The 24916-nt window shown below is 38.0% G+C and overlaps 1 protein-coding gene across 1 annotated transcript in view; it reads right to left on the bottom strand.

Annotated features, from left to right (window-relative positions):
* Positions 1 to 1158: 1158 nt before the first annotated feature.
* LOC143025620 (acetylcholine receptor subunit alpha-like) overlaps positions 1159 to 24916 on the bottom strand; it is a 397209-nt gene continuing 373451 nt past the window's right edge. The window contains exons 11-14 of the mRNA XM_076185566.1: positions 6996 to 7109; positions 6253 to 6348; positions 5400 to 5682; positions 1159 to 5181 (exon numbers count right to left, since the gene is read on the bottom strand). Coding sequence (XP_076041681.1) covers positions 4999 to 5181; positions 5400 to 5682; positions 6253 to 6348; positions 6996 to 7109 — 676 coding nt within the window. The 3' untranslated portion in view covers positions 1159 to 4998. The remainder of the gene's footprint in view (positions 5182 to 5399; positions 5683 to 6252; positions 6349 to 6995; positions 7110 to 24916) is intronic.

Raw genomic sequence — 24916 nt, 5'->3', positions numbered from 1 at the left:
TCTCCTTCTTCTTCGATTTCGGGTGACGATCTATAACCGATTTATTATGGCGACGGCGTCGCTGGGCACTCCACCGTATTGTAGGGTACCTCGTGTTTTACCGCAACGTATTATCGTAGGATAGACAGTCGTGGAACACTTTAATCTCACCCTATTTCGTCTTCACCAAAAGGGATAACCGTGCAGAGATATTGCGTGTCTATTATCCATAGGCTAGGCCCCTTGGCTTGATCCCATCAATCCTTCTTGCTCCCTTGTATGCATATTTTGACAAGGTACTTTTTTCCTTTTAGATATGCATTGTTATCATAATGAAAAATTAAATCCTGTCGTTGGTAAGATCATTCTAGTTATATTTTGAGTGAAATGATGTTAGTGTAAATGTATGGTTAAATTCATAGATTATATAATGTTGTATAGACCAGGAAAGATGATGATTTATGTTGTCCTGTCTTGTAGTTTAGGTGTTAACCTGTTTGGGGGTTCGCCGCCTTAGGTTTGGTGAGCAATGCATGTGAAGTTTTGTTGATATGTTGGAATGGCTGTAGTTGTGAATGATGTTTGAAATCAGTGGAATCTGCTCGATACTGATTAGCAAGTGACACTGATCTACCGCATCTCTGATGTCCGTTGTTGTTGAGATATGCTGGAAAAATCCTGAATATCCGAGAGTATTTTTGTGGTGACCAGGAATTGAACCCAGATTGGTCACGTTCCGAGGCAGGAACGTTACCCACTGCTCCACGCGGTTACGTGTCTTATAACTAACTACAACTATCCATTATTTAATTTAGTTGCGTTATTTACAAGAAATTGACCTTGAAAATGATTGTTGCCTCGTGTTGTAATGACTGAAAGCCTGTAGTACCACAGTAAATGACAGCAATTCTTGGGCTTTCCCATTAACCCATTCAACTCCGATGACAAGATGTCTTGTCATTTGGTCAAATAAAACAAAAAATCATAAAACACCAAAATGTTTGATCAAACACCAGAAAAATATGACGTCAGTCCTCGCTTCGCTGCGAGCGAAGCGAGGATTGACGTCATATTTTTCTGGTGTTTGATCAAACATTTTGGTGTTTTATGATTTTTTGTTTTATTTGACCAAATGACAAGACATCTTGTCATCGGAGTTGAATGGGTTAATCTCTCCAGGATGAAACGTCGGACATTTTTGTGTGTTATATAAGTCCATGGCTGGTAGGAAAAAAGAGGATGTGAGCAGTTACAGGTTGTTAGCTCTCTATTTGTGAAAAAGAGGCTCTCTCACAAACACGTGTTGGATCAACTTGACTACCTCCCCCATGGTCACGTGTTTATTTTAGCATGGTCGACTTTTGTGAAAATTTCCAACTATTCTTTATATATTTTTGTTCATCCAGATGACCATCTTCCCTCATCCTGTGATAGAAAATTTCTATATTCATTGTGCCTTGGACACGCAAAGAAAAAACTTGCAACTAGAAAAGAAATCCCTATTTCAAATTCTGGAACTATCAACCCGTGGATCAAGGAATTTTACATAGAGCAGGTGAATCTTAATTTCCTTTTCCGCACTCAGAAAGAGAAATACTCTGGAGTTCTTAAAACATCCACTTTTGTATATTTCCGCCTTTCAATAGTAAATTCCCATCAACAGTCACTGAGTTAATAGATTGTCCGAGAGTGTTACTCTAAAAACATATACACATGTATATGGGATCAGATACCCTGTACAAGTATTATATAAACTTCAAACCTCATTGTTCATGATCCTCTTTTTTTCTACCCAGTTGCTGTACCTGTCCATTTGTCATTACACCTCAAAGGTTTATATCAGATATATCTTGAGTTCTGTTAACAAAACGCGCCTGTTACACTCTTTCTCATATCATTTAACTATTCCTGTATTATCCATTATATAGTGTGTATGGGGTGGTGTAATCAAGTCTGTGTTATACTCTTCTTCTGATTGAAACCCTAATGCGGCTTTTTATTTTTTTTTCTGTTGTTATTGTTGTTGTCGTTCCCTAGACTGTCTGTCCGAGCAGTCCCGTCTCCCCAAGGAATGCCACAGCCGAAACTGGGTTTTCCCACAAATCCTTTATAGAGTGTATGTTGTGTTGTTTGCGTGCATGATTGTGTACAATGCAGTCTTCCATTATGTGTTGTATGGTATGGGGTGAAGTGTTACATCCTGGGCAGCTGTTCACAATGCGGTCATCCAGCCTCTTCTGGTAGCTTAGGGGGCCAAACGGCGGCAACCAGCCATGGCCACCGGCTCTACGCAGGTGACACCGATCCCCAAGAGGAGCTACGACTGCCTTGGGGAGTACCACAATCCTTTTTTTTCTGTTGTTACATTCACTTCCTCGACATGATAATGTGAAAATATCACTGGAGGAAGTCAATTAAGTGAAGTAACAAAGGTGAATAAACGAATTTGTAAAATATCTTGGGCCTGGTCCAAGCACCTCCAGATATGTTTACGAGATTTAAAGATGAATGATGGGAGCTGAGTCCGTCTTAGGTCGATCTCGCTAGATCACCACGTGCAGGCATTCATTGTTGGTCCCAGAATGATCTTGATACATGCACGTTTCATACAGGGGGGAGGAGAATTACTGGGATCAACCTGGACGCTTTGGCCTGATAATAACGAACGCATTCAAGAAGAGGAGAACGACCTTTCTCTTGTGGCATCAACTCGTGAAACGAGAGAGGTAAGCAGAATCTCCTCTTCTTGGAGCTAGTCAGAGGTTGTTTCCAAACATTCCAAGTTAGAGGATGACAGTGTGCCATCCAAAGTTTGTTACACAAGTGAAGACGTCCTTCGCTTACCAATTACGCGTTGTCAGTAACGGTAATGATAATTGTAATAGTAATGGTAAAGGAAAAACGATATGCTGTGACTATTCTTTGCAGCATGGTGGAAGCCTATTTTTCTGTATTTTATTTTCTCGGATTTTTACTTCGTTCACGAGAAAGCAACCCTTCAGTCTCGCAAGAATTATTTTTCTGTCACCTTCATCCCCTTGTGGCTTTCTCTGGGAACTTGCAATTTTGGTGTAACTTGCAAACTAGAGAGATTCTAGCCGATGCACATTTGCAAATGTGTTTGCTATCAAAGATAGCCTAAGGAATAAATATATAATTTACGCATACATACAGATATGGGACCCTCGAGAGTAGCTCTTTTCCTGCATATTACAATTAGGCAAATACTCTCATCATTCAGACACAAACTGACGTTCGAGTTACTCAGCATATCTTGCTATGGAACCTATTTTAATGTTAGTACATGAAAGTAAAAGCAAATACATTTACTAGATTTGCAGCATTAAGATGAACTACGAACACATAACACATGAAGTTGATTTATCCACAAGACCTACAACGCATTGAGACTTGACGGGCCGACGGTCGGCCTGGCAAGTGTCAACACTTCAAGCACCAATAGGAAGTGGCGGATGGTGGTTGGTGAACAAATAACTGGGCAAGCAGAGATCTCATCCGCCGCACGAATACCCGTTTACCGCACAGAATTATAGTCCAAGTACCATCAATAGTACTTTGGTGGATTTTCTGTACTTTCCACCATGGTGGACATCCTTCCGTGAAAGGTAGGAACCTCGAAAGTGGCTAAAGATTCGCTACACACAGCTTTGTAATATTAAAAGTACGACGTTGTCTTTGCACCACACACCAACAACACAGTTGAAGAGAAGTAGTTCATAAATGCACGTTGAATATTATAGCTGCCTAAAGAATAAAAAATCACAAATTTGCCACCACCTGAAAACCAGGGAACCTCATGAGCAGATCCGATCTGTGCTCCTGGTCACAGATCGAGACTCTTCACTCTCTGGTCAGTAGTGGCCCTCTTGTAACTTTGTAGACAATATCCGCTCCTTGATCACGGAGGAAAGTAATAGTGGGTTCTGGAAGTAGCTGGACATTTCGCATCTACAGAACCACCAGAAATCACATGTACAATATTCTCTCATTCGTACTTAGTCTCGAATCCTTTTGGAGACTTCTATTTGAAGCCATTGATGATGATAGATCCAAGACTTGAATAGACAGTTGCATATCCTCAGACATATCTTAGTATTTCTTCACACTTAGTGGGCAGCAACTCATCCTGGAACGGATGATTGCACATCCCAAACCTTGTGGAGTAGTAGTGATGAAACTTCGAAAGAGATGGATAAGGCATTCCCTTGAAGACGCTCGACAGCTGCAAATTTCCAAAGTCGTCTGGTAGCAAGACGACTCAGGGTGTTGGGAAAGTGTATATGTTTTAGATCGTTAGATTAAAACATATTCTCAAACTCACTGCTTTGTGGTATACACTTGAACTCAGTGTGCGTTGGTAGGTCACTGGATTCGATGAATGTTGATATCGGCTCGTTAGATGATGCCATGCCAACAACTAAGTTTGAGAGTTAGATCGACAATGTAGCTTGATGTTGGCATACTTCAGAACCTGCTGAAAAGTCGCAAATCCTGAAAGCCTTCAGATGTAAAAGGATCTCACAACCGCTACATGGATAGTACTTTCCAGAATTTAACTGAGAGATACAGTCATAGATTTACACCAAGTAAAATTAAATCCTAGATTGCGTTAGAATCACAAACCAGTCCTAATTTCAGTTTGCACATAAATCATTTTTACAACCGCTCTGTAAACATCATCGCGTGACTTGCCCCTTTGCCAGAAAGAGAGGCAACTCAGAGGCTTCGTGACCTCTTTGACCTGTGTCCATCACAGAAACAAATCTCCACTTGTGACATAACGTCTAGAACTCCGAAGCGCCATTTTTTTTTATCGAATACGACGCAAACGTCCGACAGTTTCCCACAGTTGGTGGGTCCTTCCTGTCAGACTTCGGAGACGGTCAGAGGAGGTGGTACCGCTCAGTGGCCAGGCTTGACACGCTAGAAAAAGGAAAATCTGTCCTTTTATTCCGCCTGAATAGTAATTCTCCCATGCCAGTAATCTTTGCATCCTCTTCAGACTTTTTTGCGCCCAATAGCTCTGATCTCTGAATGCAAAATATCGATGGGAGGGCGATCGTCGTATAGTGTTGGTGCCTGCAGAATGATGCCTGCAGTGCCCACCAGCACGGCCAAGGTGAAGATCCACAAGAACAATCTATCTAGCACCATGGCCACATATTTCCAGTCCTCTCGAACCTGCGTAAACAGAGAACACATTACAAAGTATATGAAACATTTCAAATATTTTGTCTCTATCTCACATTATGTCAAAGGGAAAATCACTAGGGGAAAAAATATCTCTATCTCAGTCACAATTAATGAATGGGGGGGAATCACCTCGTAAGGGGGGACGGACTTAGACAGTGGAGGATTTGAGGTCGGAGGGGGGAAAGACGGAGGAGGTAGGAGCTTACTTTTACCGAGTCTTCCTCCCTCCGGGTTTGTTCAGCGATAAAGCGAACTCCCTCGAAGGCCTTCACGACTTCGGGGCAGTACTGATGATGATGTGAATGATGATGCGCGCCAGGTCCGCTCGCCATGCCTCCAGGAAGACACCCCGGTGACCCGTTGTTTCCATTTAGGCCGTCCAAGCCCACTCCAACACCCACCCCTACGCCCACGCCAAGGTCGTCGGCGAGGACTGCTGGACCGTGGATCTTGCAACCACCGTTAATGCCAAGACCATCGATGTCACGGCTGTTGAAAAACGTGTACCCAGTTACAGAGATGAGTTTTGTGTAGTACAGTGTACTTATATTCTATGAAACTTTATTTTCGATCTTGCATAGGGCAACGAGTAATTGTCTACAAAATTTGCGTTCCTCAGGAGAGAAATGATGAAACAAATGGAGACATCTTTTAACTAACATTTGCCTTCCTTAGAAACTGTGTTTATTGACAGATGAAATTACAAGGTGATATTATCTTCTTTTATTCGATGACCCTGAATAATTCTTGCACACCAAACCCTTAAGATCACAATTGTGATGGATGCACCTAGTCCCCATTTAGCCAGAACTCAGACTGTTTACTCACATTTTCTTTTCTTATTTCACAGAACCAAAAGTAATTATTTCACAGGACTGAAAGCAACATTTCTTCAGCCGAAATTGTAAAAACAAGAATCTTAATGGTGTGTTACTCAAGATTGAAAATAGTCGCCCCTTAAAATAGAGAAATCCCCAATAACGGAGACTATATTTTCTCCCGCTGAAGTAGCTGTCGATTCTGGAAAGAAGGATCTGTTTCTGGAAGGCGAATACTTACACTGGCGAGTACTCACTCCGTGGAGACCTCGGTCTGCTTGATGGATCAATGTACATGAAACCCTCTCTGATGGCGTCACGAATGTCCTGACTTCTCCTGTAAATAGAACAGGTTATGGATACCTTGTTCATTATGCAATATCATAAACATAAACTGTAGTCTTTTCCTTCTTACATCAAAAAGGTTTGGTATATTTTTCTGACGTCTTGGTCTGACTGGATAAAACACGATTATTCTCAGCAGTGGCAAATTAGAACCACCATGCATGGCCTCATTATTTTCTTGTGCATATGGTGACTAATATTAATTCAAGGAAGGGATATAGTTAAAAACCACTTTGACATTTTTTCCATAGTGGTTCCTTAGGGCACGGGCATTCCAAACTATGGCTGATCATTCAAGGTTGCCCATAGAAATCTAAACATGCATACAAATCTCAAAGTCATCCAACAGCGTTGCATAAGCACTCACCTCATAAAATTCTCCCGAATCTTTTTCGAAGGGGTCTGTGTACAGTGGTCTCAGCCATCTCAAAACCATCTAACAGCGCTACATAATCACTCACTTTATAGAATTCTTCCAAGAGTCTCTTCGCAATTTTACATCTCAAAACCACCCAACAGCGCTACATAATCGATCAGTTCACATATTTTTCTCCCCAGAGTCTCCTCCGAAGGGGTCTGTGTAGAGTGGTCACTGTCTTACATCTCATACCCATCCAATAGCGCTACATAAACACTCACCTCATGGAATTTTCCCGGGAATCGCCTACAAAGGACTCAGGCGAGAAGTGGCACTCTCGGGGTTCACCTCCGTTACACGGTCGAAGCATTCCGGACTTTGCTCGGGCGAAGAGACTGAGGGGTACACAAAAACAGGTCAGTTTCAGCATGTGGTGGAGTGCCCCTAAATCTCGCTTTTACTACTAAAGCCTTGTACCCTTTTTTATCATCTTAATGTATGTATGTGAGAGATGTGATTGAGATTATCTGATATACTAATAAGTGTAATTCAAACAGTACCGAAAAGGCCAAAGAGGAACAAATTAGTAAGGAAATCATATAAATAACACAATTAAGGGTATTGTATGGGGAAACACGTGATCATAATCAGCTGTTATGTTAAAAAAAGATTAAAGGTCATTACGAATAGTTTTAATCACAAATTTTATTGACACCTGTAGTGTCATTATCATTAGTGCTATCATTTGATAGATATAGAATAATCACAAGCACTGGTACCACCATTAGACGAAGAATCAATGAAATTCTTGACCTCTTGAGTACGGAGGCGTTCTTTATTATCTTTGTTTTTGGTTAAGGATAAGCGATTTTATACAACTAAAACTAGGACTTCTGCTTGTGAGGTGGTCTCGATCGATTGCGACCACATTCAAGCTGCAGTCCTTCCCCATCAGCTGAATAAAATCGTCTTCTCTTAGATGAAACAAAGCCTTTAAAATGTCTCCATATTGAAGAAGCTAAGAGCGCGTGGAAGACATTGTCACCAGCATTGCCGTGATTGGGATAATGTCATATGCGTCGCCAAAGGTCATAGTGTAAAAAGTGATATTCGTGCAATTGTGTGTTATTAGAGTCATGTTCTAATTCTCAGTTTGGTTGCATGTGCGACATTATGACAAAGGCACCCTTGATCATGATGATCATCATCACAATTTATTTTTCTGTTTATCACGAACAAAATAAAAGCAGATTGAAATATGTATCACTGCTACGATGTTGTAGAATTGACCAATGCTACTGTGACTGTTATTCTGCGAAGTTTTACAAGTGTATGTATATGGTTTTTGTTATCAATAATGACGTTGTCATTATTGAACATGATAATATTATCATCATTGTTATTATTTTTTTCTTCTTGTTCTTGTTGTTATTGTAACTGTTTTTGCTAGCAGTAATTCCAGACACAATAAAGTATTTGGTAAGTTTTTGTTATGTTGGATATTATTGTGAAATTTTCCTGAATTTAGTTTATACTATTAAACTTTTTCATGGCGGATTGTTCTAAGATTTTATTCAGCTTTTAGATTTGATATCCTAAAGTCGTATGTCAATTATTTTGTAAACAACCAAATCGTTTTCGATACACTTTTTCAACAAGTTTGGTGGGCTACATATATTCTTTGCCTTTCACAATATTATCATCAATATTATTACCATTATCATTTCAAATTTTCATCGGTATTTTTGTTATGATTTCTAAAATTATCATCATTTACAATGGCAGTATTGGTATTATATTTACACTCACTTTTATTTCTAGGTTAATAGTAAGGAAAGTAAGTCTTTTCCTATTTTCTTGAAAAAAAAAAACATAGTGATAGCAACATCTGAATATGTATAACTTTTTATTTTTGCATAAAAAATAAGAATGTCATTCTTTTTCTTTATTTTCTTATCTTCGTTGGAAAAATAACAGTAACATGTGAACTTTTATGATCATCTTTACGGTGATTTCCGTGTCTTGTTTGCTTTATAAAAAGGCGCGGTTGCCACATTCACAACCACCGTTTTGAGTAGAATTAAACCACTATATTTTTTTTAATAACAGCAAACCGAAAAGCTTTAAAAACTCCTCGAATTATACATATTTTTATCAATATATTATGTGTCATTACTACAGTAGCAAGTAGACGAGTAGATTATATTTAGTCAATTAATTATAATAACTTTAATGGCTTTAGCGGACGTAAAATGACTTAATTTTGAACTATGATCAATACGAAATATTTAGATAAGAGAGTGAAAATCATTAATGACTTGATTTTTTTCATCACAGCTATAGATGTTCAAAGAAATATTACTAATGAAATTGCAAGTATTACTTCAAGCACTTTCTTATAATAATAAAACAAAAATCATAACTCCATCAGTATTGACACTACTAATTCTATTTCATATCATGATATGAATATACTCTGGTGTTGTAGATATTTTAGAATTTTTTTTCGTTTAATCACTAGTCTCATGTAAACATCATCATGGTAACAAAATTCACAAATGTCCTTGAAATGCGGGATGCATTTCTTTTCAGAACCAAATTATAATGTTTGGTTATTATATGTGTATGTTTATAATGATTATGTATGCATGAGTATTACAATAGAGAATATATCTTTTCTTATTGAAAAAGGGTGTATGTATGTGTGTGTGTTTAGGGGGAGGTTAAAGGACAAGTTCACTATATCGACAGTTGACTTTGAACTGAAATAATCTCTAGCCTATTCACCCCGAAATAATTCACTTTAAGCATTTTGCTTTTTCACATTTTCGTTTGGACTTTTATTCATTTTTTGCAGGTCCTTGAATTATGTAAAAGTGTTTCTGTTTCTCAAGAGTAAAATGGACTGAAAAATCATTATGAAAACCAAAGGTTAATGACAATTGATAAAAGGAAATGTTCATAAACTATTGGGTACATGTAAAGAGATGTGATTCCGTGTGTAGGCGACAAGAAACAGGGGTGCGCGATGTTTTCATGATTGTTCAACAAATCCAGAGATGAAATGACGAGTATAAATAAACGTGCAGTCAACAGAGGAAGGAATGAAAAGTTCACGTGGGAAAAGTAGAAGAGGAGGATTTAAACATATATAATGAAAGCGGCTGATGTAGTATTGATAGAGGTAGGGACATGGTACAATGATCGAGTGAAACATTTTTAGGGAGAGTAGTGAGAAGCGACTGATTTGGCTGAATGGAAGGGTAAAAATAAGTTGATGAAGATGGAGAAGAGGGAAAAGATGTCTTAAGTAATAAGAAGATGTCTTAAGTAAAAAGAAGATGTCTTAAGTAATGTGTTGAAGAATGACAATTTTTAAACTACAGGTCTTTGGGGATGGATGGAGGAGCAAATTAAAAAGAAGAAAAAACAAAACAAAAAAAAAAAACAGACTGACCGATGCTGGAATAATGGTTAGAGAGCTGAAATGTATTGGCAGATTTGGAAATGTCGTCAAGGGTAAAAATGATACTTAGAGAAAGAGAGCTAAGACATTTCTATGGGCATGACGAAGGTAAAATGGCTACTGATGGATACTATGAACAAGTAACAGGAATGAAGAGGGACTTAAGAGAACATTTATTATTCGATAATACATAGAGACTTGAAGAGACAGAAAATTATGCTCCGAAGGATAGCGGACCACTTGGGAAAGTGGGGTGGGGGGGTGAGAGATGATAATAAGTGATGGTAATTAGACAGCAACAGTAATAAAAGAAGAGATTACTCAAAAGGTGAAACTATTTTAATTTCAGAGTTCTACGCTGGGTCGGCGTCTTTCCTAAAGCTGCGGCAACCTTAGCTCTATATGTCGTACATTTACGATACTCATAAGTTTAAGAGGTCGGAAAAGACTCATTCAGGTCGTAAATCTACGAGCTGAAGATACACGCTACATACAGCTTCGTAGAAGACATGAACCAGTGTAGTAATTGTAAGTGGGGACACCAACACGTTAGGTTAAAACTAGAGATGAGATAAGGAGTGTGGAAGGAAATGAGTTACAGCGATGTTTGATCAATGGATGCAATACAAGTTCTTAAGACTTCAACACTTTGTTCGAGTATAGAGGAATAAGGAAAATAGTTCTGACCTTGTCTTCCCCTTAGATATATTCGTATATCTATGGTATAGTTTAGATAACTACTTAGATTATATACAGATTTTCACATTTTCTTTATCCATCTATTTATTTATCTCTTAATGCATTGAATTATCGTGTGAATATTTGTGTTACCTGTACTTAAGGGCTTGGAAGTTTATATGAGTATATACATACATATATATACATATATACAGGTAAATATATATGTATATATATATATATATATATATTTATATGTATATATATACATATGTGTATGTATGTATATATATATATATATATATATGTATATATATGTGTGTGTATATATATATGTATATATATGTATATATACATATGTATATATATATGTATATATACATATATGTATATATATATATATATATATATATATATATATATATATCCATTTTAAGGGGAAAAGCCGTTGGTATGTGTATGTATATATATATATATATATATATATATATATATATATATATATATATATATATATATATATGTACATATATGGAAAACTTCATTCATAGTATACTACATACGCTGCGGGAGATAATATTATCTATGATCTGTTAATTAACTATTTTCACTGGAGTTAAAACTTATCCATTAGTTTAGGGTGTCGAGTGGAGATTACCTGCTGAAAGTAAAGTCTGGGGGGCGAATTAATTAACAAATCAAATCAGATTAGTTTAACATTACTTGTATAAGGAGGAAGTTATTTGTTATTTAGCTAATAATAATAATATCACTATTATTGTTTTTATTATTATTATTATTATTATTATTATTATTATTATTATTATTATTATTATTATTATTATTATTATTATTATTATCATTAATTATAATTATTATTACTATCATTATCTTAGCATTTTATTATTATTGGTATCATTAATAATAGATCTTTTTTATAAAGAATAATTGTGATTTTTTTTTATCTTATTTTCAAACTGATTTTTCTCAATGAAGTTATATTCATATTTTCTTTTTTAAATAAAGAGTACTTGAGGTGTATGGAAAATGTTCAAGAAAAAGAGTGACTAAGAAATGCGAAGGAATTGAAAGTGCATTATACAAAATTCATCATTCAAAATAAGATAAAATAAGATAAAATAAATAATCGAAAGACTCACAAATTGATAAGGCAGATATGGATATATATGGGTCACAAGTATATATACGGGCAAGAGACATCAAGTCAGCAAGAAAAAAAAAAGAAAATTAGAGAAGAGATGCAAATGAAAGCAAGAGAAAGATGTTTGTTTTGTTTTCCTGGTGTAGCTTTGAGGGATCAAAACAGACAACGAAGATCAAAAGAAGAAAATTGTCGACACAGAAAAATACTTGGAAGTAAGAGAAACCATGGTTCACATTAGGCAGTGGTAATGGTAATAGCAGCGACAATGATCTTAGCAATAAAAGCATATCGATTGAAAAAGGGAGACAGAAAAAACAGTGACAGGTAACAGACACGCATTCCTCGTTGTAATGATGTTGTAACAGTGCTGTTGCACAACTTCTCTTAGACAAATTATGAGAACAACGTATTTATAAAAATATTTGTTTACATGTGTAATTGCAGTGAAGAAGGTGCTTACTGGCTGTAAATGGAAACAGAAAAGAACTGTAAAACAAAACTAACCAGAATTGGATAGAAAAAAAAAAAAAAAAAATCTGTAAAAAAAAAAAAAGGAAGTAGATATATGTGGCATTAATAATTTTCTTTTTCATGATGATAAACGGCACTGTTGATTATTCAAAGACGAAATTTAGATGCACACAGAAATGTCATAGATGATGCGAAGTAAAACCCTATAGGGAACTTAAAAAAAAAAAAAAAAAAAAAAAAAAACGGCGAATGATGGTCCTGCGAGATGAACGTCGGATAGATTCATCTCCCCTGCATCCTGTCTTTAAGCACCGTCAACACTCTTGACTTCATAAAGAGGTTCGACCCCTAGTGGCAGACATTCGGTCAGCGGACTGGACCCACAGTCTCTGTCAATTCTAACTTAATTTCCTTTACTTTTTCATTTATGGAAAACTGTCAGACAGCGAATATTTCCTTCCTTCTATGAGTTCTAGCTGATGGCCCCATCACAGACAACACTCGAAAGTTGCTGATGATATGGTTTAACGTCACAAACTCCTCCCATCGGAAGGCTAGGACGGTGCCCCTCACAGAGGGCTTTGTAGCGTGGAATTTAATGAGTTCAACTTCGCCGGTGGCAAGATTCGAACCGCCATCCCCTCGACCTTCGCCGAAAGTAACGAAATTTGTGACACGGTCTGGGGACCGTTGTCGGTTGCTGTGGGGCAGTTACTGGCTGTCAGCTCTCTCTGTATGAAAAACTGGAGGAAATACAAAATTAATAAAGCTTTCGTGGGGCAGTCAGGAGACCGAGTGTCAGCCCTTGGGGCTGCACTTTCAGGAGGAGGTGAAGATGTTGACTGGTTTTGAAGACAGATGGGAGGGGGATGATTGTCTCTGATGTCCGTCTCGCAGGGTCGCCATTTTCGCTATAATAGTAATAATACTCATTGTCTCGAGGCTCATTGGACCCGGAGCCCCAACGTGGCTGGCAACGATCCTCGGGTCCTTCCACAGATCGTTCTGGGAGGAAATCTTGGACTGGTGTATATGCTGTATTAGTGTGGGACTGTTTCTGTGACTGGCTTATAGCAGAAGGAGGGGACCAATCACCCGTTTTCTGTGGAGGACATTCAGTTGAGTTCGACCTAAGGACGAAGGGTCAACCCATTGAGTCCGCCTGCAGATGAAGGTGAGAATGTTGACGAGTTTTGAGGATAGGAGGCTGGGAGATGAACCTCTCTGACGTTTATCTCACAGCACAGGTAGCTGTCATTGGTCCCCTTGTCTCAATATACAAGTTTCGTTGACTGGAATCCGGCAGTTCTGTTCATCTGGTAATTGTCGTAGGGATCTTTCCTAGATCTCTCTCTATGAAGAGACCTCAGACTTACGAGTATATCTGCACTGAATCAGCGCTAAACTGTTTCTATGAGACTTATTGTAGAAAGAGAAAAAGAACAGTCGCCTGTTGTCAGTTTTCCTTGTGTTTAAAGGCGAAGGAAACACAAGACCAAGTCGATAAAGAGAGAATCGGAGCCTAGTTCGCAGACAGTTTCAGCATCTCTGGTGACGACTTCGTGCATATTCCTGTCGTTGATCTACGCATAATCAAAAAATGGGAAGTGAGGAAGTTGACGAGGATGGGAGCTATCGCCGGTTTTCAAGACTCCTTGTGCAAGAAAAGAGGAAGGAAGAGAAGAAGTTGATAGAGATTGATCTAAAGTCCAGTTCGGAGGAGAAATGCCGTCCACTCTGCGAAGCAACTGCATATAAAGGTGAGGGTATCAATGGGATTTGAAGACAACAAGAAAGGAGATGAATCTTTTCGATCTCCATCTCTGGAGACGACTTCGTGCATATTCCTGTCGCTGATCCACGCATAATTCAAGAAATGGGAACAGATTTGCACAAAAGTGGATGATAAAGAAAGAAGATTGGCCTCAGAAGGAGGGAAGGGTTGAAAGTAATAGGTTGTTTGAGGAAAGTGTGTTTCAAATGGTTAATGGGGGAAGAAATGAATAGTTTTGCTCTGTATTGAATACTGTGTGTGTTCGAGAAATGGTTGTTGGAGGTAGGCGAGATTAGATTCTACAGAGACATGAGTGGAATTCCGGAATATGGAAGATCACGAAAAAATAAAAGGCTTTCCAAAAACATGAACCCATTCTTTGGAATGTTTCGTAACGTTGTCGAAAATTATGGTAATTAATTTAAACCTTTGAGAACAAGCATAGAGGTGAGGATAGACAAGATTAGACTAAGTGGTAGAGACTAAACTTTAACTGGTGGCCACCATCTTCCAGACCAATGGGTTGGACAACCTTGCGAAACATCTCAAAGAATGAGTACGTTTTTGAAAAAAACAACCTTTATTTTTTCGTGGTCCTCCATTTCTGAGACACCCTGTAGAACTTGTGAAAGGACAGAGATACAGAGCACCCCTGATATATGGGGAAAAAGGCTTTTTGGTATAGGAGTGTATGACAGAGAATAATCTTCGAAAGATACAAGAATCTGTGGTTCCTGGAATGAGAACAAGTATAGGGTATATTACGGTTGGGGTGTCGAACAAGTGGAAACGTACATGGGTGACAGAGTAGAATCACACATGAAGTCTTACCAATTAGGTAACCCTTCGAACGAAGCATTGAACTAACTAGGACTTGAGAATGAGAATGAAAATGAGAATTAACATGAACATGTAAAAAAATATGAACATGAGATTGAGAATGATAATGATAATGGGAATGAGAATGAGAATGAGAATGAGAATGAGAATGAGAATGAGAATGAGAATGAGAATGAGAATTAGAATGAACATGTACAAGAGTTCGAGCATGAGCATGAATATGAACATGAGATTGAGCATGAGAATGAAAATAAGAATGAGAGAGTGAGAAAGAGAAAGAGAAAGAGAAAGAGAAAGAGAAAGAGAAAGAGAAAGAGAAAGAAAAAGAGAATGAGAATGAGAGTGAGAATAAGAATGAGAGTGAGAATGAGTATGGAATTGAAAGTGAGAATGAAGATATCAAAAAACACGAGAACAAGGACCAAGACGAGGAAAATAAAACTGTAAATATGAATGAAAATAATGAGGACAAGAAGAAATATACTTTTAGATAAATGAAAGGAGGAAGAAAGATAAATAAGAAAAAAAAAGAATGGGAAAGAGAAGAAAATGTGAAAGAAAATACATACATACATAAATATACCAAGGCTTTTTCCCCCTTACAAGGGAGGTAGCCAAAAAGGAAAAGGCATAAAATCATTTCCTCCCAAGGATAAATAAAAGGAGAAAAAAAAAAGAAAAAACAGAAAGAGAAAGGAAAGACAAAGAGAAGGAAAGGAAACAACGAAAATGAGGTTGAAAATGAGAGCAAAGATGAATATAAGTAGGAATATGAATATAAATATGAGTATGACTATGAATATGAGTATGAATACGAGTACGAGCACGGGTATGCTTATGATTATGGGTATAACTATGAATATGAATATGAATATGATTATGAGTATGGGTATGAGTGTATGAGCATAAATATGAGTATGAGTATGAGTATAACAACGATTACATATAAGAGTATGAGTATAAATACGATTATGAATACAATTATGAGTAGGGGTATTATTACGAATGTGAGTATGAGTGTAAGTATGAGCATAAGTATGAATATGGGCTTGAATATGCGCATGAATATGATTATGAGTATGAATGTGAGTATGATTACGAGTATGAGTATGGTTATGATTATGGGTAGAGTATGAATATGAGCATGTTTATGAGTATGAATTTGAGCATGAATATGAATATAATTATGATTATGAGTATGAATATAAGTATATGAGTATGAGAGTATGATTATGATTAAGAGTATGAGAACGAGTATGAGTATGAATATGAGCAAGGGTAACGGGTACAAGTATGAGCATAAGTGTATGAGTATGAATATGAGTATGAATATGAATATGATTACGAGTATGAGTATGAGTATGATTACGAGTATGGGTATGAATAAGAGTATGAATATGAGCATGAACATATGTATGAACATGAATATGATTATGATTATCATTATCATTATGAATATGAGTATGAGTATGATTACGAGTATGAGTATGCGTATGATTACGAGTATGGGTATGAATATGAATATGAGTATGAATATGAGCATGAACATGTGTATGAATATGATTATGATTATCATTATGAGTATGAGTATGAATATGTGTATGAGTATGAGTATGAGTATGAGTATGTGTATGTGTATGAGTAAGAGTATGAGTATGAGGAGATATGAGAATTAAATGAAAAAAAAAGATAGTAAAAATCGGAGAAAGAGAAAGGAAAGGGAAGAGGAAAATGAATGTCATAAAGAGAATAAAAACAGAAAACGAAAATGAACGAAGAAAAAGAAAAAGATTATTATCATTAATATTTTCATTTTTGTTATCATTACTATCATTATCTCTTAATGTTGTTTTATAATTATTCTCATTATTCTTTACTATTAGTGCCCTGCCTTTTACTATCATTGCATAATCAATACAGTATTATCGTTATCGTCGTTATTATTGTCATTCTTACTATGACATGGGTTTACTGGTGAAAAAGCGGTGATCTTGAGAGAGGGACATCGGAGGGAATCATGTCCCTCCTACCCATCTTACAAACCCATGAACATCTTCCCCTTCAACTGGAGGTGCAACCCTGAGGGGATGACACTCGGTGTCCGGACAAGATACAAGATCTCCATCCACTTTCATCGTAATTCCTCCACCTTTTCACACAAGGAGAGCTGTTTCCGTACTCCGATGGCATAGACAGTGCCCCTCACTAATACAACACAGACGAGGATCCAATGATTTCTTCTGGAGAGGGCTATGGAAGGACCGTTGCCAGCCGTTATGGGGCTGCGGTTTTCCAGTCAGTGGAACTCAAAGCCACATTGGTTATATTCTTTTTACTATGAATACGACTACTATCGTTAACGACATCATCAAATTGGTGCTACTTCAATGGGAATATCATTACTTGTTATGAAATTTTCTGTTCTTTTATAGAACACTGATGAGAACTAGTTTTCGATTAATACTTTTGTCACTACGATGTGGGTTTCTGTCGTCTGAATAGAATTGTTTGTTGACAGTCCAGAGAAATGAACAATTGAGTGGCAGTGAAAGCGCTAAATCGTTCAATAACACCTGCAGAAATTAGGACAAATTTTCGCTTGATACTAGCAAGAAAACGCTAATGTGGATAATGTTATTAGAAGCTGAGTGGTGATAGTATTTGTGGAATGATGTTGTTATATGTGCAATATATATATATATATATATATATATATATATATAATATATACATTTATATACATACATATATATTTATATATATATATATATATGTATATATATATATACATACATACATACATACATATATATACATATATATAAATATATATATATATATATATACATGTATGTATAAACATATATGTATGAGTGACGGAAAGTATTGTCAATGATAGTGCTGATCAAACCAATGCAACTAAAGTCTTGGTCATCACTATTACTAACATATGGGTACAAAATGCTCTGATCATGACTAAAATAACAAAACCATACCAATATAAAGAAGCAAACCGTATTATATGAAGAAGAAAATAATTAATCTTATTTTTTTCATACCTCATTCCTTATGATATAAAACCACAGCGACAAGGCACATAAACACATATACACTGTGACAACCTTCGATGAGCTCACAAATTTACAACATCGCAGGAAATAAGATTCAATGTTAAGAATGTATTAGATATCACAGAGGAAAGATAAAATAGCTTCAACAGTACATGATAAAGATTTGGCGAAAACATACACGATGAGAGCATTAGCAGAAGTTATTTATCTAGAAACAATGGCTAGAACAGCTTCTGAGTCTACAGCATCAAGAATAGATAGATGACAAAAGTAGTACGGACTTAAAAGACATTGCCTTGATCTACACCAGCAACAATGCAAAAAACAAAAACAAAAAAAACAAAAAAAAAAAACAATCTATTACATACGCAGGAAAGCTGAAGAGATGAATGCTGTACACATCAAAGCAGCGTAAGATATTTCTTCTTATTTTCTATAACTCACAGACACAGAAGAAAGATATGTAAGGAAGGGAGGAATAAGTTCTCCCTACCCTCTTGTTTCACATTGTGTTGCTTTTTTTACCTTTTCGATACACACAGACTAGACCGAATCATGAATCACGAAAGTGCATTTGAACAGTCGGTTATGTACAACCGTTCAGGTTGTGAGTATCACGAAAAACCGACAACGACAGAAAAAAGAAAGTAACAAGGAGGGAGAGAGAGAAGAACGGGAGAGAAAGATAAAGAAAAAATATTCGATAACTACTTTCACTTACGACATGACGTAGAGGATTTAAGTTTCTCTGTATCGCTATTCTATTTAGGTCAACCTAGTCTGTTAAAGGAAGAAGAAAAACAGAGAAGAAAAGAAAAGTAGAGATGCATTTCAATTGATCGTCGATGTTTTGTTGTTCGATCCACTTAGGTTTCGGCTGATAAAAAAAAAGAAGAAAAAAAAAAAAAAGTTTTCTGTAGTTCATAATTGTTGCTTTTGGCGACAAAGAAAACGGTAGACTTCAGTCCCGAACGAGAGATCAAGGAGACAGAAATAGTTCATCTTTGTGGTGAATCAAGAAGAAATAAAAGTGAACCTAAGACAAACTAAATTTTGATTTCGAATTAAAGAAGTTATATAAAAAAATTACAAACTTTTCTAGCAAGAAAATATTTTAAGATAATTATAGACTTTAGTAGTGAGTGAAAAAACAAAATAATTGATTTGTATTTGTAACCAAAGACCTCAAAACAATTTATACATCACGATCTATCTGAACAACGAAGAGCTTGATTCTTCAACTATGCTTGAGAATACCAATATCACATCAAAATCTTTCGAGAATGTACCACAATAGTCCTTCTGATGTCCGGAATTTTCTAGATTCAAAAAACCTTCCTATCCAAATACTGGAGCATCTCTAAACTGAAAACAAAAATTCTAACAATAATACCGAGCAACAAAGCAAAATGTATGGTTCTAGCATATTATGTATTCTGTATGATGCATACTGATGTCTCTATCTTTATGCCAATATGTTTCTTCCTTCTTATAAGGAGGGTAGCCACCCCGACTCAACACACTCCCGTCCATCACCCAGTTCCCTTTTCTTTCATCTTCGCTACTTGTAAATGAAGAATCATTCCTGTTTCTTGCTCACTGCCCAGGTCAGAAGCGCTGCAATAAGACACAGCACATCCACAGCAGTGTCAGCCGCTTTATCTACACGGAGACCCTCCCTCATATTCTCCCCGTGCGAAATTAATGAAGACGATGAGAAACGCCATTAGGCCGCGTCAAAATATATTCCATTTACAACCATTTTCCACTCACAATTATCTCTTGCCTTCTCTCTTCCCTGCTCAACAGGCATTTCCCCTAACTCAGGGCTCCTTTCACCCCATCTATCCACCTCATCCTCGGTCTGCCCCTTCAGTTCACTCCATCTACCTCTGCCTTCCACATTCTTTTTAATAGTTTTCCCCCATTCACCCTTTCCATGTGCCCAAACCATCCCAGTATTCTTTCATCTACCCTGTCTTCAATTTCTCTTTCCATCCCCGCTCTCCTCCTCACCTAATTTCTTAATCTATCTATTCTCGTTACACTCACCATGCTTCACAAACACTTCATCTCAAATACATTTAAACTACTCCTTTCTGCCTCTTTCGAATTCCAAGTCTATGCCTCATACAGTGTCATAGACACAGTCAACCATTCAAACAGTCATCTCTTCGCCTCCATCTCCGGATATCGATTACTCATGACATTTTTTATTCCCCCGAGACATTCATATGTTTCTCTCATTCTACAGTTTACCTCCACCTCACTCCTCTTCTACATGTGACCCCAAATATTCAAAACTATTCACTTCTTTTGGGTACCTCCCTTTTAAGGGGAAAAAAGTCTGTGGTATATGTATGTATGTATTCACTTCTTTTAATCTCTCTCTTTTAAGACTTAACCCCAGCTTATTACTACTTTTATCTCTCGTACATCTCGTATACCTTCCAAAACTCCATCACGAACTTCCTCAGACCCAACCACAAGAGCAACGTCATCAGCAAACAACAACTGGCTCAATTCCCATTTCCCTGTAGTCTCTCTAACCATCTCCAATGCTCTGTCCGTTACCTTCGCATCTATCTACCGTGCCACCTCACCCATGTACACATTGAACAACCATGGCGACATAACAACACCCTGACACAGCCCCACCCTCGCCTCAAACCATTCACTCTCGCCATTTCAACCATTCACTCTCACCATTTCAACCATTCACTCTCACCATTTCTAACCCTAACATGAGCTCTACTACAGACGTAAAAGCTTTTGACTGCCATTAACATCTTTTCCTTCATCACATATATCTGTCATACCTCCCACAATGCCTTCCTGTCTACCCTGTTATAAGCCTTCTTTAAAACCATAAGGCCCCCCAAAAATCCTTATCTTTTACCAAAACCTTCTCACAAATCTGCCTAACCAGAAAAAAATCTAACCCACGCACCCTCTACCTTTCCTAAATCCATACTGCTCATCACCAATTCCCTATGTTCCTCTCCTAATCCTCTAAGTTAACACCCTCCCATATGTCTTTCTAACTAGATTCAGCAAACTGATCCCTCTAAAACTACTATATTCACATTAGTCCCCTTTCCCGTTGTAAAACGGAACTATACACGCACTCCTCCAGTCCTCCAGCACACTCTCCTTCCTTAGATGCACATTAAACAACCTCAACAGCCAATTCACAATAACCGTTCCTCCTTTTGTCAACACTCCGTATGACATCCATCAAACCCAGGTGTCTTACCAGCTCTCACAAATTTCAATGCTCCTTGTACCTCATTTCATTTTAGGCCTCTTCATTATACATCTCCTCTTTTCGTCATCAGCCACCTCTCTTCTCCTTCTAACCATTACTGATCACTCTCTCTATCTCTCTCTCTCTCTCTCTTTACTCTTACATCAGTACTGGTCACTTTCATCCTCCATTATTCCTCCGTTCTGCTATCCTCCTTAAATACCTCCTTTATCATCCCTTCCGTGTGGTGTCATCCCCATGGATAGAAGCGCTGGTTATTGTCTTCCTCCTCCTTTTTTCCTTACTTTTTCTCTCAACTCCGTTCTCCTCCCTCCCCTCCTCCCTCACCTACTCTCTGTACACTTTTCCTTCTATCTCCACCTATATACTCTCTACTCTCAACTCTTGTCTTCTACCCACCCATTCATTCTCCAGGCTCATCCTTAGTTTTTTCGTTCCTTTTTCGTCCTCACACCCCCTTCATTGCCTCCCACTCCTTCCTCGTCTCTTCTCCTATATCTTCCCTCTCTTTGAGAATCCATTTTTTGTTCACATTTTCCCTCTTCACCTCTCTCCACTTGCCACCTCTCCTCTTCCGTTTTTCTTTTCTTTTCTTCCTTCCTCCCTCTCTTTTCTCACCTCATAATTGAAATGTTTTTCGTACACTACTCCATTGTGTATGTATGTGTGTGTGTGTGTGTGTGTGTGTGTGTGTATGTGTGTGTGTGTGTGTGTGTGTGTGTGTGTGTGTGTGTGTGTGTGTGTGTGTGTGTGTGTGTGTTTGTGTGTGTGTGCGTGTGCGTGAGAGAATTTAGTGAAGTAACAATGAAATAAATTGCAAAATGACGAACCCCGTAAGAAACACCAAACTAATCCAGGTGACCTACAAAACCTTCAACAGGCGAATGAAGAACAAGGATAATATAAACTTTACCTTCACAGATTAAGATAGTATTAATTATCTTGCAGACGGAATGCGTTCATAACGTAAACTTGACCTAACCCCACATATTTTTGTACTGTGTTTCTTCACAACCTCGCAGGTAGATCTTTTCTTTAATCATCACCATCTTCTATATCACGTCGGCGGTAGAGTAGGTGGGTAACACTCAGAAACCAGTTGACTGATAGACTATTTCCATACTGTGACTTACTTTACATAATCTGTTTTGGTATTAGACGATTTATTTCCTTTCTTTTTCGGTTGTCGGACAAGACTGAATCTCGATTTTTTGAGACCCTTTGTCGTCTAAAGTTCACATCTCACTTGATCAAAGTCGTCCAGAATTTTCCTGAATTAGTCTAGGAAGTGTATCACCGTGCTGAAGAAAAGTGGGGGGGAGGGGGGAGGGGATGGAAGGGAAGAGGGAGGGTGGTTAATACAGCACAACGTTAATGTGTTTGAACCTGGATTCCGAAGCAGATGGTGGTGATGTGGCGTAGTCGTGTCCTCTGTCTCCTGACAGAGGAAGAATGTGCCTCATAGAGGACACAAAATCCCGATCTCATAGGCTTGTTTACCTACGGCCGGAGACTACTTCTTCACCTACTGTTGACTACGCTCTCAAAAGCGGAGCGGTTTTTGCCCAAATGGGAGACACGCCACGGAGCGCCAATGACGCGCCATCAGCTGCCCGGCACAACACCTGACAACGTTTGAAGTCGAAAAAAAAAATCTCCGCCCCCGTGATGTTGATAGTCCACTTAATTAAAAAGTGGATTATGTATGTGAGCCTGTAAAAACATTTTCCTTACACCTAATGGTCAATTTTAGATAAAAAAGTGTATGATTAGAACCTTAAAACGAATATGAATAATGAAAAAAAGGTATCATTCCAAACAAATTTTCGTTCATGCTCCAGCTCAGCTTTATGTACAGTCTACTTTAAGTAGAGACCAACCCAACTTCGGGTGGAGGAGAGGCAAAAGGAGAAAGGATACAAATTGGATTACAAGCTAACCGGAGGGAGAAGAAATACAAAACCGACTGTCTTAGCAGAAGTCTCCTCCTCCTGAAGAAACTCCGGAGAGTCTCAACGCTTGCAGACTCTTCAGCCCCAGATTCAAGTATCACTGACGGGGCCTGCGTAGGTCAAAGGGAGTTCATGGGTCATTGAGAAACTCCAGAAGCAAAAAGGGAATTTTTGGAACCAGCCTGCGTAGGGCAAAAGGAGTTCATGGGTCATTAAGAAACTCCAGAAGCAAAAAAAGGGAATTTTTTGGAACCAGCACAGGATCCATGAGTTGAGTAAATAGTTATGGTAAAAGGTCAGTAGAACCCGGAAGGTCAATTGATACCCCCCACAAGGTCCCAGAGGGTCAGGCAAGGGTCCATTCTTGGTGTATAAGCAAAAGCCTTAAGGTCAGGTCCTGTAAGGTCGGGTTAGTTCTTCCAAGGTCAAGCAAGATGCCATAAGATTAGGCAAGGTCCCATAGGGCGCAAAGGTGACTCATTCGGTCAGGCAAGGACCGAGAGTTGAGTAAGAAGATGCATGAGGTTCCATGGGTTTTGTTTAGAGCCCACAAAGAATCTGGGAGGGCTACAGAGGAGGTAAACCCAGGTTTGATGTGAGAAAATATGGTGGTCCATGCAGGAAGACGAAACGAGTTTTTGATAAATGGCAGACAAGGCTACATCAAGTCTGTAGCCTCTCTTAGCATTTGCGTCTTCAGGTAAAAAACAACTCCATTTACTTGTGGATAAAAAATGAGGGAAATATAAGTAATAAGTACAAGTCCATAACAACACAAGCACTGCAGTTCAAGACCAAAAGGATTAGCACAGCTAAAAAGCATAATGGCAGCAGGTACATTTTGAACCCTCCAGGAGGCTATAATGCAGAAGCACAACATTCCCGTCAACACAGTCATGCGAAGTCCGGAGGGGCTGAGTTCGAGATGATTTGCAGAGTTCGGGAAGGATCTACTTGTCGGTTGAGTAGTTTTTCGTAGAGCACTCTGGCAGTCAGGGCCGTAAAAAAATTCTAGGTGACAATCATCGACTGTCGGCTTTAAAAACTTTTTGATAACGTTGAAAATCGTCTTGAGTCTCGCCATGTGATACTTAGACGAGGGTATGGCGTACATGTAGGAGGGACGTATAAAAAAAAAAATCTACGGAGACATGAACGCATCTGGGTTTTTGCATTTTCAACATCCAATTGCTTAACGTCTCGGAGCTCTCTTGCAGACGTTCAGTGTTACACAAAAAAAAAAAAAAAAAAAAAAAAAAAAAAAAAAAAAACAAGTTAAAAAAAAAAATAGAGAAAAATGGCCTCTAGCACCAGGCTAAAGTACTGTCCATATCTATAAAAAACAGCGTTGCCTTTATCAACAGTAAACAGTGATTCATTCTTAGCAACACTAAGCCAAGACACATCGACAAGCCCGCATCTAACATGTGAAAAAAAGCCGCTAGCTCTAAGCCAAATCTAAGCCCAAACATAAAAACAAACAGCCTCGTTCTTTCAACAGCAAACAACACCAACTC

The sequence above is a fragment of the Oratosquilla oratoria genome, chromosome 5, assembly GCF_046742065.1.
Source record: "Oratosquilla oratoria isolate Oo_2021 chromosome 5, ASM4674206v1, whole genome shotgun sequence".
In the NCBI taxonomy this organism is placed as follows: domain Eukaryota; kingdom Metazoa; phylum Arthropoda; class Malacostraca; order Stomatopoda; family Squillidae; genus Oratosquilla; species Oratosquilla oratoria.
Note: the sequence above shows the minus strand (reverse complement) of the source record. Positions and strands in the feature narration are given on the sequence as shown.